Source organism: Myodes glareolus, chromosome 6 (genome assembly GCF_982192425.1).
Source record: "Myodes glareolus chromosome 6, mMyoGla1.1, whole genome shotgun sequence".
Classification (NCBI taxonomy): Eukaryota; Metazoa; Chordata; class Mammalia; order Rodentia; family Cricetidae; genus Myodes; species Myodes glareolus.
In genome coordinates, this window is record NC_142031.1 from 28,837,332 (window position 1) to 28,854,014 (window position 16,683).

General features: G+C 54.0%; 3 protein-coding genes across 6 annotated transcripts; 1 reads left to right on the plus strand and 2 right to left on the minus strand.

Annotated features, from left to right (window-relative positions):
• Positions 1 to 627: 627 nt before the first annotated feature.
• Tlx2 (T cell leukemia homeobox 2) lies at positions 628 to 5,353 on the plus strand. Its single transcript, XM_085690671.2, has 3 exons — positions 628 to 1,339; positions 1,715 to 1,952; positions 2,032 to 5,353. The coding sequence occupies exons 1-3, from the start codon at positions 940 to 942 to the stop codon at positions 2,246 to 2,248; spliced, it is 855 nt and encodes a 284-aa protein (XP_085546797.1). The 5' UTR covers positions 628 to 939; the 3' UTR covers positions 2,249 to 5,353.
• Dqx1 (DEAQ-box RNA dependent ATPase 1) lies at positions 3,800 to 13,410 on the minus strand. Of its 3 annotated transcripts, none has more exons than XM_085690668.2 (12): positions 13,125 to 13,410; positions 12,522 to 12,767; positions 12,107 to 12,300; positions 11,388 to 11,496; positions 10,803 to 11,036; positions 10,614 to 10,713; positions 10,373 to 10,531; positions 10,103 to 10,294; positions 6,077 to 6,196; positions 5,728 to 5,918; positions 4,331 to 4,515; positions 3,800 to 4,214 (listed from the first exon to the last, which is right to left on the minus strand). In XM_085690668.2, the coding sequence occupies exons 2-12, from the start codon at positions 12,747 to 12,749 to the stop codon at positions 4,055 to 4,057; spliced, it is 1,872 nt and encodes a 623-aa protein (XP_085546794.2). In that variant the 5' UTR covers positions 12,750 to 12,767; positions 13,125 to 13,410; the 3' UTR covers positions 3,800 to 4,054. The 3 variants fall into 3 exon arrangements, with proteins under 3 accessions (XP_085546794.2, XP_085546793.2, XP_085546795.1); XM_085690667.2 differs by having other exon boundaries at positions 11,388 to 11,775; XM_085690669.1 differs by lacking the exon at positions 12,522 to 12,767 and having other exon boundaries at positions 11,388 to 11,775.
• A 137-nt stretch (positions 13,411 to 13,547) lies between these two features.
• Aup1 (AUP1 lipid droplet regulating VLDL assembly factor) lies at positions 13,548 to 16,512 on the minus strand. 2 transcript variants are annotated; one of them, XM_048416418.2, is made up of 12 exons: positions 16,356 to 16,512; positions 16,140 to 16,277; positions 15,910 to 16,060; positions 15,523 to 15,707; positions 15,231 to 15,303; positions 15,045 to 15,118; positions 14,763 to 14,829; positions 14,561 to 14,663; positions 14,347 to 14,460; positions 14,132 to 14,247; positions 13,831 to 13,949; positions 13,548 to 13,732 (listed from the first exon to the last, which is right to left on the minus strand). In XM_048416418.2, exons 1-12 carry the CDS (start codon positions 16,490 to 16,492, stop codon positions 13,696 to 13,698), a joined length of 1,314 nt encoding a protein of 437 aa, XP_048272375.1. In that variant the 5' UTR covers positions 16,493 to 16,512; the 3' UTR covers positions 13,548 to 13,695. The 2 variants fall into 2 exon arrangements, with proteins under 2 accessions (XP_048272375.1, XP_048272377.1); XM_048416420.2 differs by lacking the exon at positions 13,548 to 13,732 and having other exon boundaries at positions 13,872 to 14,010.
• Between the last annotated feature and the right edge of the window lie 171 nt (positions 16,513 to 16,683).

The window sequence follows — 16,683 nt, forward strand, 5'->3', positions numbered from 1 at the left end:
TGAGACCCGGGTCCGATTTACAGCAATTTCAGAAAATCGAAATTCAAAGAAACAGGGCACCGATTCCTGGCCAGGACCAGGGTGAAGAGTGCTACAGGAAAAGCCAGGAGGTGTGCCACAACCCCAAGTTCAGATGTTCGTTCCCTGCCCGAGCCCACCAAATACGCCCTGTCACCGTCTGCTTCCCACACCTGGCCTCTTCCTGGGACTCCAGGTCGCGGATCGCCGTCCCCCAGCCGCTTCTTACATAGCCAGGAAGCCACAACGAGATTTGGTCTCAGAGGGCATTTGGGTAGGGGCCACAACGAATCCAGTAGCTGGCCAGCGGCACCCATCGGGAGGCGAAGAGTGGGGGCTGGGGACAGAAGCACCAGCCGAGGAACCCGGGAGGTCGAGGCAGCCCGAAGGCGGAGGCCGGCAAGGATGCGGGCGCGCGAGCATCCCGGCTGAGTCAGCGGCCCCTCCCGCGCACCGCGCCTTCCTGACACCCGCGCCCTCCTCTGCCCTGCCTGCGCCTGGCACATCCAACCATCCCTTTCCCTTTAACAACAGGGCCCCGCCCCTGCCCTCCCTCAGCCCCTTCTGCCCACCCGAGGCCGATCTGTCAGTCACTGCCCCTGCCTGAGCTGGCCACCCTTCTCCACACCGGACTCGGGCAGCGGCCTGGGCAGCCTAGTGTCCACCTGCGCTCCCGAGACCCCCGCCCGCCACGCTCCTCCGGGATGCGAGTCCCTGCGCAGACGCCCGGGAGGGGCGGGGACACGCGCGGCTGCGCCCGGTGCACAGAGATGTTGCTGTCCCGGGGGCCCCGTCGCCCGGTCGTGGCCACCCCTGCCGGCCCCTGAAGCGGCTGGCCGGAGCGCACCGCCGCCGGGCTCCCGCAGCCGTCAGAGACACCCCTCCCAGCCATCCAGCCTCCCGGTCCTCTCATTTGGACCCATGGAGCCGGCGGTGTTGGCTCCGCATCACCTTCCGCACCACGAACCCATCAGCTTCGGCATTGATCAGATCCTGAGCGGCCCCGAACCCCCGGGGGGCGGTCTGGGCCAAGGTCAGGCGGGCCAGAGCCACGGGGAGAATGCAACGTTCTCGGGTGGATTCCACGGAGCATCCAGCTACGCTCCGGCCGGCTCATTGGCCCCGTTGCCCAGAGGCTCGGGAGTGGGCCCGGGCGGCGTGATCCGTGTCCCCGCGCATCGCCCGCTGCCGGTGCCACCGCCTTCGGGTGCGGCCCCCGCGGTGCCCGGACCCTCGGGTTTGGGCGGCGCCGGGGGCTTAGCGGGACTCACCTTCCCCTGGATGGACAGCGGCCGCCGCTTTGCTAAGGACAGGCTCACCGGTGAGATTGCCCAACCCCTTGTAAACCCTTTTCTTTGCCTCTTAGCTTTCTGCCCCACCTCCCTTACCCCTTTCTCCCTCTCTCTCTGCTCATCCCCGTGAACCCTCCGCGACCCCACATTTCTCGGTCCCACAGAGGAGAGACAGTAAGGAGAGATCTACTGTCGTCGGGTGCATGCGCCCTTCCTCTGCAGCCCTACCGTGCCCTCTGCAAGGAGGGACAGAGTGAAGTTTGGGAGGGACCCCATTCTTCCTAGGTCCCTTCTTGAACGAGGCCTCAGTGGATGCGGGGGGGGGGGCAGTATGGACTAGGGGCTCTCTTCTTAGTGTCACCTCAGACTACCCCCAAACTTTGCCCTGCTCTTCCGCCCCGTAGCTGCGCTCTCGCCCTTCTCTGGGACACGTCGCATAGGCCACCCCTACCAAAACCGGACCCCCCCGAAGCGCAAGAAGCCGCGCACCTCCTTTTCCCGCTCGCAGGTGCTGGAGTTGGAGCGCCGCTTCCTGCGCCAGAAGTACCTGGCCTCGGCAGAGAGGGCGGCACTGGCCAAGGCCCTGCGCATGACCGACGCGCAGGTTAAGACCTGGTTCCAGAATCGACGCACCAAGTGGCGGTGAGGCGCGGGGCACGGGCGGGCCGAGTGGCGGGGAAGGGCTCTCCGCCACTCTGACCCCGGCTCTCCGCTCGCCCAGGCGCCAGACGGCGGAGGAGCGCGAGGCGGAGCGGCACCGTGCGGGTCGCCTGCTGTTGCACCTGCAGCAGGACGCGCTGCCCCGGCCGCTGCGGCCGCCGCTGCCCCCGGACCCGCTCTGCCTGCACAACTCTTCGCTCTTCGCGCTGCAGAATCTGCAGCCCTGGGCCGAGGACAACAAGGTGGCTTCTGTGTCCGGACTCGCCTCGGTGGTGTGAGTGACCCCTACCCGAGGAGCGCCACCGCGGCTGTGAGCGGTGTCGCCAGCGGAGCGTGCGGAGCGGAAGGCCTGCGATTGTCCTCGGCCACCAAGCGGCCCCTGTCCTGCACTTGACTCTGCCTTCCACTGCATTTTTGGACCCGCTGGAACCTGGGTTGCGAGGGCATCCTGCAGGATGTAGTGAATGGGGCACGGATAATGCCATGCACTTGCGATTCTGCCCAGAATGGGCTCAGAGCTCAGGTTCCACTGGGAAGGGGCCACTGAGCTGATATGAAGGAAGATATCGAGGACATCGGGGTAATGGAAGAGGTGTTAGTACGCGCACGCACGAATGTGGCTGACTGTGACAGGGACCAGATTGTCCACCTCATCCCCTCAACGGTAAAACAATCGCTAAGGATTCCTTCTTGACTCAGTCTTACACGTTGTCATGTGTCTAACCTGCGGGCCACTCCCCCATCTTGAGAGTCACACTGCACCTATGCTGTAAGTAAGATAGCTACTTACATACTCAAAGGATAAAATCTAGGAGAATCTGGCTCCGGTGCCCTACAGGGGCAGAGAACCAAGAGAAGCCAGTGGACAGTTTATGGGTCCAGTGTTAAGAGTGACCAAGGTATACTTTGGGACTGGCAAACCTAAAAACCCAAGACTGGAGATATAGACGCCAGGAAATCAGTGGTGCTGTGGACCAGGGAGGGGAAACTGGGGACCTGTGGCAAGATTAACTGTAGGGAAAACTACTGCTAGATCTAGAAAGAAGATTCTGGATGCCTGCCTTTGGGGGAGCTCTCTGACAGCATAGGGGTGGAGACAATGGACTGACAAGGCCAGGATCTCCAGGGTAGAGAACTCTGGGGTTCCACGGAGTAAACCTTTCTTTTCACCATATTCCACAGATACATTTACAATGTGTGGGATGGCAGTGGCTTCAGAAATGAATAGACTAAGGACGGAGGGAAGGAGTACCCAGACAGAAGGAAAACACAAAACACGACACTTTTAGATAGAAAGAGGAGATGGCTTAGCAGGCTAAGACACTTGCCCCTATTCCTCACCGACTGAGTTTGAGCCCTAGGACCAACTTGCTGGAAGAAGAGAACCAATTTCTACAAATTGTCCTCTCCACCGTGTGTTATGGCATGCTCATGCATGCACAAGTGTGTGCATACACACACACACACACACACACACACACACACACACTAAATGTAATGAAAAAATCAGAAAGACTTCAGAGTATAGGTGCCAAAGGCTACGGCAGGCTTTCTGATAGTCAGTGGGAGGACTGCAAAGCTTTCTGGTCTAAAGGGTGTACTTGGTCTCCCCCAGTGTTCCCATCCTGCTTCTGGCAGAGGCTGGAACACTGTGATAAGGACAGAGACCACTCCTGTTCTGTGCTAATGACAGCTATGGCAGGCGGCACAAAGACTTGGTCTGAGGTGGAAAGGGGAAGAGGCTGCACCTGCAGAAGTCGGTTTCATTTCTCAAGTGTCGTCTCTAACTCATAGATGTTGGATACAGCACTGGAGAACCAAACTCAAACTTGGCAACATAGGAAAAGCCTTTATAGCCCCTAGGAGAGCGCAAGGCTGTGTGGAATGAGCAGTGTTTGCTCCTTTTGCGGCTGGACAAAAGAGAAAAAGGTCTGCATCCTTTTGGACTGTGGCTCCCCGTTCCCTCCCTACCCCCCACTGTGTCTTGGATCTTGGGTTCCAGGAGTGTATTTGACTTTGGGTTTCTAAGACTGGCCGACTGCCTTGGTGCTGTGTGGTGAGGTTGGCTCCATTCCTTAGGCAGCTCACTGCAGAACACAGCCATCCCCATATTCCTGGGGAGAGGAAGATTCAGGCTCTGCTGATGGCTCTGCCGCAGTTCCTTCTCTCAGCTGATTCAGGAAGTCTCTGCTCTCGCTGGGGGGTAAGTTACTCAGGAAGTATGGAGGGGCTAGCTCCACCAGCCTGTGGGAGAAAGTCAGAAAGAGATCATATGTGTCCCCTCAGCCCCCTTCACAAACCCTCTTCTTAAGTCCCCTTCCCCAGTGTTAGGTTTGGTGAGTGGGGGTCAGGAAACTCACATCTGAGGCTGAATCTCAGAGACGATGTAAAGGCAGTTGTCTTTGGATATGGAGAAGCTGTGGTATAGCACCCAGGCCGGTGGTGGGGCCCTGCGATTTCGGTAGCTGCAATATGAAGACAGCTGGGCTACGTGGTTGTGGGTGAGAAGCAGGTAATTTCCAGCTCCATCTATGTCTTGGGCCACCTCATTGAAATGCAAAGACATGGATGGAATAAGTAACAGAACATAGGGGGAAAATAAAGAAAAGAAAAGGAGGCCAATACTGGGTGTGGCGACACACACTGTAATCCGAGCATTAGGGACACAGAGGCAGAAATGGCAGGAGTTTGAGGCCCCCCTGAGCTACATACGAAGTCCGAAGTCAGTTTAGACAGCATGAGACCCTGTCTGTCTCATCACTGCCTTTAAGAAGAGAGAAGAGTCACACTTTTAATCCCAGCACTTGGGAGGCAGAGGCAGGTGGATCTCTGTGAGTCTGAGACTAAGGCTATGTAGGAAACCTGTCTTGAAACAAAACAAAACAATCAAGCAAGCACCCTCTCCCCAACACACACAAAAGGAGAAAAAAATAAGGGAACATGAAAGGATTAAGAATATTGTGGAGTCTAAAAGTGAATCTTCAGTTGTGGTCTGGTCCTTGCTTCACCATATGGCATTTTCCATGGCCCTTTGTTCTCTAAACCCTCAGATTCTTAGTTCTAAGAAATCATGTGTCTTTGTCTGTGTTCATGGAAGTACATGTGTGTTGATCTTCAGGTCATTCCTCAGGTGCCATCCACCTTTTTGGGGGACAGAACCTGGAAAGTGCCAACAGGCTAGGGTGGCTGCTAGACACCCCGGGGCCCGAGTGTTTCTGCCTCCCCAGTGGCAGAATTACAAGTGAACCCACAGTTCTGGGGACCAAAGTCTATCCCTGAGACTGAAGCAAGGTGCTTAGCCTATTCAGCTCTTCCCCTAGACACCCCCCCCAGGCCTTTGATCTTTTCCCTAAAATTAAAATAATAATAATTTATTTATTTTACTTTATGTGTATGAGTGTTTTGCCTGCACATACATATGTATGCACACCATGTGCCTACCCTTGAAGGTCAGAAAAATGTCGAATTCTCTGGAATTGGAGTTAAGGATGAACCTGGGTTCCCTGGGGCCTCTGAAGAGCAATAAGAGTCTTTAACTGTTATGCGAACCTTCCAGCCATGCTGTCACTCCTTTTGGAGACAAAATCTCACTATGTAGCCCTAGCTGTCCTAGAACTTACTCTGTAGACCAGGCTGGCCTCAAACTTAGAGAGCTCTGCCTGCCTCCGGAGTGCTGGGATTAGAGATGTGCACCACCACATGGGGCAAAGCCTGCGCCCTTTCATTCTATCAAGTTCCGTTCTGCCCCCTCCCCAACCTTGAGGAAGAATCCTGACAGCAGTGCTTTCTGAAGGTCTCTGCGATTCTGCTCAGAGCCAAAGGCTGGCTGAGACAGGGGAAGCTCAATCTGCTGCATGAGTTCCACGAGCTCCGCTCGGAGTTTACGGGCTTGGCACAATGCTGCCCAGTTCAGACCCCGAGCCTGACACCAAACCTCATCTGCTCCACCTAGGAGAAGAAAGGAAACAGCTATGATTAAGTCCTTAAGACTGGTACAAAGAGTGACCCCCCGGCAGTGGGCCTCCTCTTCCTGCACACACAGAGAGGTCTGCTGGCTGAGTGGGTATTTCCAGGGAGTCTTTGAGGGTGTAGAGTGAGCCACTTACTTTGTACAAAGGCTTCATAAATCTGGATCAGGGAGCTGTGATCGCCGTCTGCATGTTCCAGGGCTCGACGCAAGGCGGCTTCTTCTGCACACAGTGGAGGTCCCGTAAACCCAGGAGCAGCTGGAGGCGGAGACAGGAAGGCGTTTGGAGAGGAACCAGGAATGACAGCAGCACCGACAGACTACTGAAGAAGTACAGTAACCCCCTGGGAGCTTAATTTAAAAGAAAATAGATTCCCGGGTGCCCTGTGCTTCACTCTACTTTGGAGACAGACGCAGCCAGCCCTCCACAGCCAAGGCTCTGCATCTGGGGATTCAACCAACTGTATTCAGAGAAAACTGCATCTCTGGAGGACACGTAGATTGTCCTTTGCTGTTATTTCTTAATAACACAGGGTACCATTTGCATAATGTTTGCACACAGTCCAGGGTGCTGTCAGTGACCTGGAGGTTATACAGCAGTGGAGGATGCAGGAGAACAAACACTATGTTCAAGCACTCCAGCATTTTATCCCGAGAGACTGAAGCACTCGTGGGTTATGGTATCCACAGGGAGTCCTGGAACCCATCTCCCACAGATACTGGTGACTGGAGATGCAAATTTTTGCCTTTAAGGAGATTAGAATCTGGTAGGAGAAAGGTTGGGCAGATGAGTCGGGGTCCTTGCTGCACAAGAATGAAGACTTGAGTCTGAATCCCCACCACCCACATAAAAACAAAACCAACCAACCCAACAGAAAAACGGCACTGCTATCTGTGCCCGTAACCCCCTGAACCTAAGAGGCAGAGACAGGTAGGTCCGGGGAGCTTGCTGTCCAGTCAGTCTAGCAGAAAGATGAGCTCCTTCCTCTGGCCTTTGCGTGCAAGCACACTGATGCTTCTTCTACACCCCGCCCCTCCGAAGTCTGGTAGGAGAGTTCAACAAGGAAGTGGAGGAGTGAGAAAAACAATTGTGTCTGGCATTCTGGAAGAAAAGAGAAGGTGAGCTGATCCAGGCTCTGATGGTGGAAATGAGGGCAAAGAGGGAGAAAAGCCCCAGCTCTTTGAGTCAGTGTCAGAAGTGTGAGGGGAGAAGGGACAGAGGGACCATTTGAGACTGCGGGGAGGCATGGCACAAAGGTTAACACACGGCTTATCTGGAGCACTGGAAGCCATCTGGTTTGGGTGGGACGAGTGACACATGGCAGCACGGCAAGGGAAGCTGGGGAGGCCTGGATAGTGTGGTGCAGAAGCGTCGGCACAGTCGAGGAGGCAGAAGAGCTCCGAGGAAGGCTAAAGTAAGAAAGTCCAGCTGCACAGGGAGGAGGATCCCGCACTGGCATTGGCTGTGAATATGCAGCAGGAGCTAAAAGGAAAACTCTAGAGGCGGATGAGCACAGGGGAGTGGTGGGATTATCAGAAACAGAACAGAGGGGGAAAGACAGGTGGTAGGTAAGGGTGGGTGGGGGCAGAGTGCCCGAGCTCAGTTCTGAGCTGAGCCGCTAGGGACTAGTCTAGCAGAGATACTTATTAGCAAAGCCAGGAATGTGGTGCATGCCAGGAGCCCTACTACCTGGGAGACTGTGGTAGGAGGAATGCCATAAGCTTGAGACTAGCTTGGGATATACAGTGGATTTCAGGCCAGCCTGGGCTACAAAGGAAAGCCCTGTCTTAAAAAAAAAATAAATAAAACTGGGGCTGGAGAGATACCCTTCCCGAGGTCCTGAGTTCAGTTCCCAGCAACTACATGGTGACTCACAGTCATCTATAATGAGATCTGGCGCCCTCTTCTGGTGTGAAAACAAGACACATGGACAGAACGCTGTATACATAATAAATAAATAAAAATATTTTAAAAATCACACACACACACACACATACACACACACACACACACACACACACACCTGCAAACCTGGCCTCCTGAGTTTGATCCTCAGAACCCATATATATAGAAGGAAAGAATTCTACAATTTTGTTCCCTGACCACATGTGAGCTACAGCACACCCCATCAGCCCACATCATACATCATGCACAATAATAATACTTTTCAAAAAGAAAGAAACACGGGACTGGAGATATTGCTTAGCAGTTAAAAGCCCTGGCTACTCTTGCAGAGGAACCTGAGTTTGGTTCCCAGCAGTTACATGGCGGCTCACAATCACCTAAAATTCCAGGTGTGTGTGTGTGTGTGTGTGTGTGTGTGTGTGTGTGTGTGAGAGAGAGAGAGAGAGAGAGAGAGAGAGAGAGAGAGAGAGAGATCAGATGCTCTCTTTTGGCACCCACAGGTACTGCATGCTGTGGTGTACAAATAGAGATAGATACACATAAAAATAAAATCTTAGGGGGCATTCTTCAGGAGTTGAATGTCTCTCTTTCCTCTTCTTCCATTTCTCCCTGTACCCTTCTTTCTTCTTCCTCCTCCTCACCTCTTTTTTGCCTCCCCATCTCCTCCTTCCTAAGTTCTAAGAAAATGATACTGGGAAGGGGGTTGGGAAGCCAGGAGCGGTGCACAGACCTTTATATCCCAGACTTCGGAGGCAGAAGCAGGCTGTGAGTTAGAGGCCAGCCTGGTCTACACAGTGAGAGCTTGTTTGTTTGCATGTTGTTTAGACGGCACTGGCAGAGAGATGCGAAGCACATTTCAAGCACAGAAGCAGCACTGTGAACTGTGGGTGTGGGTGGGCTTGCTCAGAATTCTGGGAATGAGAAGACAAAGTCAAAGGTTAGAAACCCTGAAAAGCAGAGGATGAGAATTCCAAGGACAAGATGAAGACAGAATGGCCAAAGAGGTGCGATGAAAACTACAGGATGCCGGACATTATGGTGCACACCTATAATCCCAACATGCAGGAGACTGAGCCACAAAGGCCTCAAGTTCAAGGCCAGCTCAGGCTCCATAGCAAGATCCTGCCTCAAAAAGAAGGGGATGGCTGGGGAGGTGGCTCAGTGGTTAAGAGCACTTCTTATACAAGCATGAGGACCTGAATTCAAAATCCAGACACCAGTGAAAATGCCACCTGATGTGCCAAACACAACCTGTAACCTCAAAACTGTAGGGGGTGGAGACAAGAGGACCACTTGGGCCTGAGGGATGCCAGCCTAGCTCCAGATTCAGGAAGCCCAGTCTCAAGGGAATACGGTAGAGAGTGCAGAAAGTGAGTAGGAACTTGACATCCTCTGGCCTCAGAGTGCATGCGTTTTCATGAACGTGTAAGCACTACACACAAATAAAACACCAGAATTCCACCCCCCAAAGAAATCCCAAATAAAAATGGTAACACAGAGGCATACGGAGGAGACAGTTTAAAGTGGAAGTGATAAGCATTCTTGTGTCAAAAAGTTGTGAATAAATGTTCAAAAGTGTCCCTCGAGTTAAATATCTGGAATCTCACTAGATAGTTGCCATTCCCAGGGGGCAGGGGGAGGATATGGTTTTGCTGCTGGAACTCAGGGCTGGAGAGATGGCTCAGAAGTTAAGAGCATTGCCTGCTTGCTCTTCTAAAGGTCCTAAGTTCAATTCCCAGCAATCACATGGTGGCTCACAACCATCTGCAATGGGGTCTGGTGCCCTCTTCTGGTCTGCAGGCATACACACAGACAGAATATTGTATACATAATAAATAAATAAATATATATATTTTTAAAAAAGCAGGTGAGATTTCCATAGGGATTATGTTGCATATCTGAAGGCGGGGGTGGGGGTTGGGGTGGTGGTGGTTGTGGTGGTGGTGGCAGGGGACAGGGACATAGGAGGACAGGTGAGTGGATATAGTCACAGTGTGGGTGAGATGATGTACCCTGAGAAGAAAGAAGCATTAGAGAAAAGCCTATGAGATGTTAGGGAGAGATAGGGAAACATCTGGCTCTCTAGGCACTATGAGGGGTGAAGGCTGATGCAGTTGAAGAACCAGTGAGTCTGGCTTCACCCCAGTGCGGAGCTGAGCAGCTGCCTAATATAACATTCCCAGCACAGCAAACACCTGAAGTCCCTACTAACATGTGACAGAATTCCTAACCCAAGGAAGATTCAATCTAGAAATGTACCAGTGAGCATGGCAGCGAGAGTGAGCATTTCATCCACACAGTTAAATTCGCAGGAGGCCAGCAGGGCTTTGGACAGCTCAGGGGGCAGGGGAAACTCCGACAGAATGATCCCCAGATCCGACAGGTCCCCATCGTCATCCAGTGCAGCCAGATAGTCTAAGTCTTCCAGGGCTTGCATCAGTGCTTCTGGTGCTGGTAGGGACACAAGGCTTCAACCTCAGGTCTGAGCCCCATAGTCAGAGGTAGCCCTAGGGCAGGATGGGGGCTCACCAGGCCGGTCCAGGAAGTGGCATTCCCCTGGCTCTGCAATCTGTTTCCTCATTAGTAGCAACACCAGGGAGCTCAGATTCTCCTCGAACACTTTGGGATGGGGCAGTGGGGGAGCCTCTAGTTCTAGGATTGATTTAGAGTACAGGCGGAGGCAGGATCCTGAGAGGAGAAAGGCCTGGGGAAGTAACTTCTTAGGGCTTGTGTGAGATTGTTTTGGGGGTTCTGAGGCAAAGGCTCTTACCTGGTGGGGACCCCCTTGCCCGCAGTCGTCTTGCCTCTGCCTGACACTTGCTAATTGGTCTCAACACCTGGGATTCTGCCCGGATCCGAGGATTGTAAACCTGTTATCCAGTTCCCAAACAAGGCCAAGACAGATCAGAGCGGTCCCTTTCCAGCTGAAGCTCCACTCCCCCTTGTTTCTCTCACTCACACTGCGAAGCTCCAGTCCTGAGTCAATGACATGTCGGATGGACGGGAGGGAGAAGGAGAAATCTGCCAGCCAATGAGTGACCACGATCTTCCGGACACTCACGTCTGTGTCCTCATACACAGCTTGGATGGCCTGACCGCAGGCTGGGTGAAGGGGCAGTACCCGTGGTGGAGGCCCTGGGACAGCCAACGTCCCCAACTCCCTGGACAAGGATTCACAGCACAGGGAGATTTCCTAAGGAGAGGGGTGGGGCATTAGGGCAGTTCTAACCTTTTTTTGGGGGAGCACAGATCTTTTTGACAAACTGATGAAAGTTAAGGCTTTTCACTTATAGAAAAAAAATACATACGTCTAAAGGTGGGGGCATTATAATTTCAATTAGCTGTGCATACAGTTCTGCATTATAAGGAATTTTAAAAGGTGGGCAGCAATAAAGATTTCTTTATTCTGAAATCTTTGGTCTCCCACCAAGACTCTAGCAGAGCAAACACAATCACTGTTCCGAACAAACGTGTGTTGCCTCATTCCTGGGACTGGAAGACGGCACTAAATGCTTCCCATAGTCCACTTTGTCAGTTTGTTTACCTCCTCGCCGGGCAGGTACACCAGCACATCTCCTGGTGCCTCTTCTCGCCTACACAGCTCAAGCACAGCTTGGCAGGCAGCTTCCACTAGGTCACTAGGGACAGTGTTTCTGTAGACAAGAGTGGGATTTCCACCAGGATCTCTGGGTAAACGCACAATAGGAGAATCGCCCCAGAAAGCTTGGAGTTTGGGTTCAAGATCTGGGTCAGTAACCACAACCACTCGGGGATCCCCTGGAAGATTTTTCAGTCTGGTGTCTCGCAGGAGACCCTGCAGTAAGTCTGAGGCCACTGATCGCTCCTGAGCCTCATCCAGTACCAGCACACTCCAGGCTCCAGGGCCCCGGGTGGAGACTACTTCCTGCAGAAGCAGCCTGTCCCAGCAGAACCTGTTGGTATTGGTAGTGGGCAGGGAGTCAGTGAGGACACCGACCAGACCCAAATCCAAAACCTTTCCCCCAAGGTGCCTAGATTTTGAAACTGAAGCCCAGAAAAAGATGTTGTCATGGATTTCCTAAGCCTGTGGACCACTAAGTGTGGCCCCACCTCTTTGCTGAGGACAGCTGGTTCATACACCGTAACCTGTATCTTGGGGTGAGGGTGAGGTTTCCGGAGCATGACTCAAGGGCAGGTTAAGCTGAGCGGGGGGGGGGGGGGGGGGGGCTAGACAACTGGGCTTGTTTCCACTCAGTAAACAGAATGGGACTGCTAATGGCCCACCTGAGCATGGTGCTGGGCCCCGTGCAGTCCTCCTGAGGAACGCTGTATCCAATCTCATGACCCAGGGTCAGGTCCATCTCATCAGCCACCCTTGAAGCCAGGCTCATGGCTGCTAGAGGGTAGGGCTGAGTGATAGTAACTTGGCCTGTCTGGAATCCCCTGGCCAATGCAAACTCTGCACACCATTGAGGAATCTGGGGTGGGGAGAAGGAAGGGTCATGGTCAGGGGATTGGAGGACCGAAGACAGAAGAGCGCAGGAACTATGGCAAATTGAATTGGGATTCCTGGATGATTACCACCCCGAGGCCAGCCAATCCCATCTTCATTTGCCCACCTCTCCCACATGCCCATTCTTTACCCAGGAAAAGGCCCATTTAACCCTGCCCTGTGTCCCCTCCCAGAATCTTCCTCCACCTGGGTGCTCTTGCCAGAGCCGGGCAGCCCAGATACCAGCACCACTCCAGTGGGGCTACTCTCCAAATGTTCCAAGAACAGGAAGCGAGCAGCCCAGATGGGCAAGGCTCTGCGCTGCTCAAGCAGCTCATAGTAGCCAGAAGAGAAGGGGAGCCCGTCAAAGGGGTTCACAGCCAGTTCAGACTCCCCAGGACTTGGTTCAGACTCTTCTGCCAGCCCAGAGGCCATGGAGGCTGTCCATAGAACCTACGGGAAGCAGGGCAGCCAGTAAGGCCTTGGATCTAGTGGCTGATACCAAATTCGCGTTTCAACTTGATCCCCAACCTCAACCCATCGAGGATAATGCCTTGGGGTCCATCCTTCCCAGCGGCACTTGCTTGCCAGGAAACAGTGCTGGGTGTTTCTAAGGAGTCATCGCATGTGGACTTTTACCCTGTTGTAGTTGGGACAGTAAAGACCTTGTGACTAGCACAGGGCCCCTTGTGGGCAGCAGGAATTAGGTGAAGCATAGTAATCTGTGGGAAGGATCGAAGGTGGTAAAAAGTAAGAAATCTGGGAAAGAGTGAGCGGGACAGCAGGGCCATAAGTATCCTGGATTCAAACCTGTCAGCAGCTCTGAGACGTGTCAGGATAGCAGCCAGTTCTGGACACACCCAGTCAGACACCACCAACCCAGACCCGCCTGAAGTGCAAAGGTAAATTCTGGCCCCACCCTCAGGCTGAGCTCCAACTCCAATCCCGAAGCTTGCTTTTAGGGGTGGGGCCTTTTGCCCCACCTTAATTTAGCTAGGAACCCATGGAAAGCCGGTTCCTGCCACCGCACTGAGCATGTGTGAACCTGACGGGCCTGTGCTCATGAAATGCATTCTGGGACTTGTAGTTTTCCAGTGATAACCTCCCACCATAGCCAAGCTGCGATCCAGTTTTCTTCAGCTTCATGGGGATCATCCTCACCCATATACTCTTCGACTGAGGAAAAGGAACCTGCTTAAGGGGATTTTGACACCCAGAGAGGCAACAGAGACCTTGAGTGAAAACCCTGAATTTAATGTGACATTGGGGGAGCTCCATCCCTCCCTTTTTACCACCCACTCATCCCGCCTGTTGAAAGCTGGATGAGGGCTGCCCCCAGTCTCCGTCCTGCGGCTCTGGGTACCATCCTGTTCCTTTGGGCTCAGTCAGCCTCCTGGGCCTGTTTCTCTCTGAATCTCCTGTGGGACATGGGGAGAGACAGTGTGTAGACTTTGTCACATTAGCTTCATTGGGCCCTTCTCCAATTCGCTCCTTCCTATGTCCTCACACCCCTCACCTTCTTGCATATTCATACAGTGCCTGCTTGCGCTCCTGCAGGCTCTCCTGCCGGGCCCAGGAAGACTTGGCAAATGTTAGGGCTGTGGGCTGAGGGGTCACCAGGCCAGAGCTGGGGAACTGAGGTGATCACAATGTCAGAGGGCTTGCGAAGTCATCATCATTAAACACCCATCGATGCCTACTTTGCAAGAGAGGCACTGTGCTAGGGTCTCAACATCAAAAAGAGAGTCAGGGAGAGGGAGCAAAGAGACTGCCCCGACCTGCCCTAAGTCTTGGCCTTGATTATCCCTGGGTCTCACCTTTGGGGCAGAGGCTGTGGGTAGGGGCTGAGTTCCCTCAGTGACATCTTCAGGCATGAAAGCCACAGCCCCCTCAAGCAGATTTGTGATGGTTAAGTCTACACACCCGGTCCTGGCTGGGAAGAAAGGGGCAGAGTGTCCATTTCCTGTACACCCTCTCTGCCACAACCCACTTTTCCTGTATCTGTCACTCTGTGAACTATCCTGTACCATACCCAGGTCTCTCTGGATGATATTCAATGGCACATGGGGTAAAACCTCCTTGACTCTTTGAGCCAGAGTTGTCATCTGCACATTAGAAGGACTGGGAGAAGAAGGGAAAGACTGTGCTGTTAAAAACAAAAAACAAAACAGAAGCATTAGGTGAGTAGAGAACAAGGCAGCTGACAAGCACATACAAGTACAGCCACCACAGGAGAGACCACACACCTAACTGCGGGCGTACTCTCGGGTGTCTCTGTCGCTTCATGTGCTCTGCTTTGTCTGCTGGAGTGAGCCGTGTCCCTGTCTGGCCCAATTCCTTGGCCACCAGCTAGGGAGAATTGTTAGGCTATAACTGCAGCCCCTTCAGGCCTTTTCCCCAGCCCCTGAGAAGGGGCCCCACCACCACCACGCCTGTGTTCAATACCACCTGCTGGACACGGAGGGCAAACGCCTCATTCTCCTCCCCCAGCTGCCGGTGAACGGGTTGGAGCCACCTGTAGAAAACCAAGCAGTATCCTGCTAAGGCACCAGGGCGAAGGGTGTCATCCCCTCCCCATTTACTCTTGGACGGTGGTGATGGGGGGGGGGGGGAGGTGGTAGATAAGTGTTATCTCTGTGGAGGAACTTCGACATTAACCAGAGATCACTACTTTCCATGACGTTGAAGTGAGCAACTCCCCAGCCACCAAAAACTGAGGACAATTAGTACCTCACTTGGTACACCGTGAAAGGGACGAAAAGTGACCACAGCAGCTCTGAGACCCAGGAGGCATCTGACACCGTCTGAAGGGAGGGAGGGCATGAAGTGAGGTCTAAGCCAGGGCCAGAGGTAGGAAACTTCCCCTCCAACCTGCGCCCCCCCCCCCCCAAGATACCCTGTCCAGTAGGCACTCACCACAGAGACCAGGGGTCTCTGAACTTGCAGCGTAAGAGGTTGTACCACATCCTGGATAGAAAACGGCCACGAACTAAGAAAGAGAGAGTAAGATGGGAATCTAGCATAGCCCAGCCAACAACTCATATTTGCCTTAAACAAGGAAACTGTCCAACTACATAAGCAGATAACCAAGGAATTAAGAATTCCGGGGACAGGACCAAAAGTGGGCAGAGAAGAAATGAACTAGGGCAGATTCACCCAGGAGCTTGACAACCCACTCCACTGGAGTCAGGGCCCTGTGCTTACCCACCTGAAACGCAGGAGCCCCTCTCGGCCATTGGTGGCCTCTTCTTCGGGGAAGAGCAGCAAAGGTGTGGGCGGAAGCCTCGTGGAAGCACAGAACTTCTTGAGTGATTCCACTAACTCCACCCGCCTATCCACCTCCATGAAGCCCCGAGACCAGCACACAAAGCTGGGGGGACTATTGAGCAGAGGCTGAGAGCAGGGAGGAGAAAAAGCAGTAAGAAAAGAATAAGGTGAAACGTCAAAAAACAAAAAAAGGAACATGTGGGGTGGTGTTTATGGCGTGAGGGAAAAGGATCGGGGTTCCCCAAGAGAACCCTAATGGGTAAAGGTGAGCACTGAGTTAGGGCCTAGGGGGCCACCCGGTGGCGCTCTCGGCCTCGCCCCCACTCACGGTGCTACAGGTGGTGAGCAGGTTGACTATGTTGTGGTCAAAAGGTGTGACATGGTTGGAAATAAGGACCCTGACGCGGTGATCCCGGAGTTCGGCGTCCTCCTGCCGGGCCACGAGCCCCAATACTGCACACATGGTCCGTACCACGAACCTGGGGACACAGACGGCGGTGACTGTGCGGTCCTAAACCAGGCCCAGCCCGGGGGCTCCCCAGGCACCGCAGTTCGCACCTGCGGAGCACGCTGTCAGGCAGGGCACAGCTGACCAGGAAGACGTGGAGCCCTAGGAAGAGGCGCAGCACCAGGAGGCAGAGGCCGACCGGAGCGTAGAGCAGCAGCGCGAGCAGCAGAAAGCCGTCACTCGGGAGCCTGCGGCGAGAGGCGACGCGATCAGGCGCCGAAGCCGAGAGGACCCGCTGACCAGTGTCTTCCCTCCGCAGCGCTTACCGGTGCGAGTCAAAGAGCCGCTCCGGCCCCGGAGCTGGGGGAGGTTCCATCGCAGCCGCCTCAGGAAAGCAGGGCCTCTGTCGCCGCCATCTTCGCAGGGCCGCGGGGGCTCCTGGGAAGGCGGAGTCTTCGGGCATCCGCAGGGATGCCAGAACCCGAGGTCCAGAAGCGCCCCGGAAGGGCTAGCGCTCCCAGCATGCCTTGCGGCTTGGCGGGGGGGGGGAACGTGTGTGTGTGCGCGCGCGCGCGCACGCCTAAAATAGCGCGTCCTGAAGGGACTACAATTCCCGGCATGCACTGGACAGATACCGGCGTGCCTCGCTTCTCC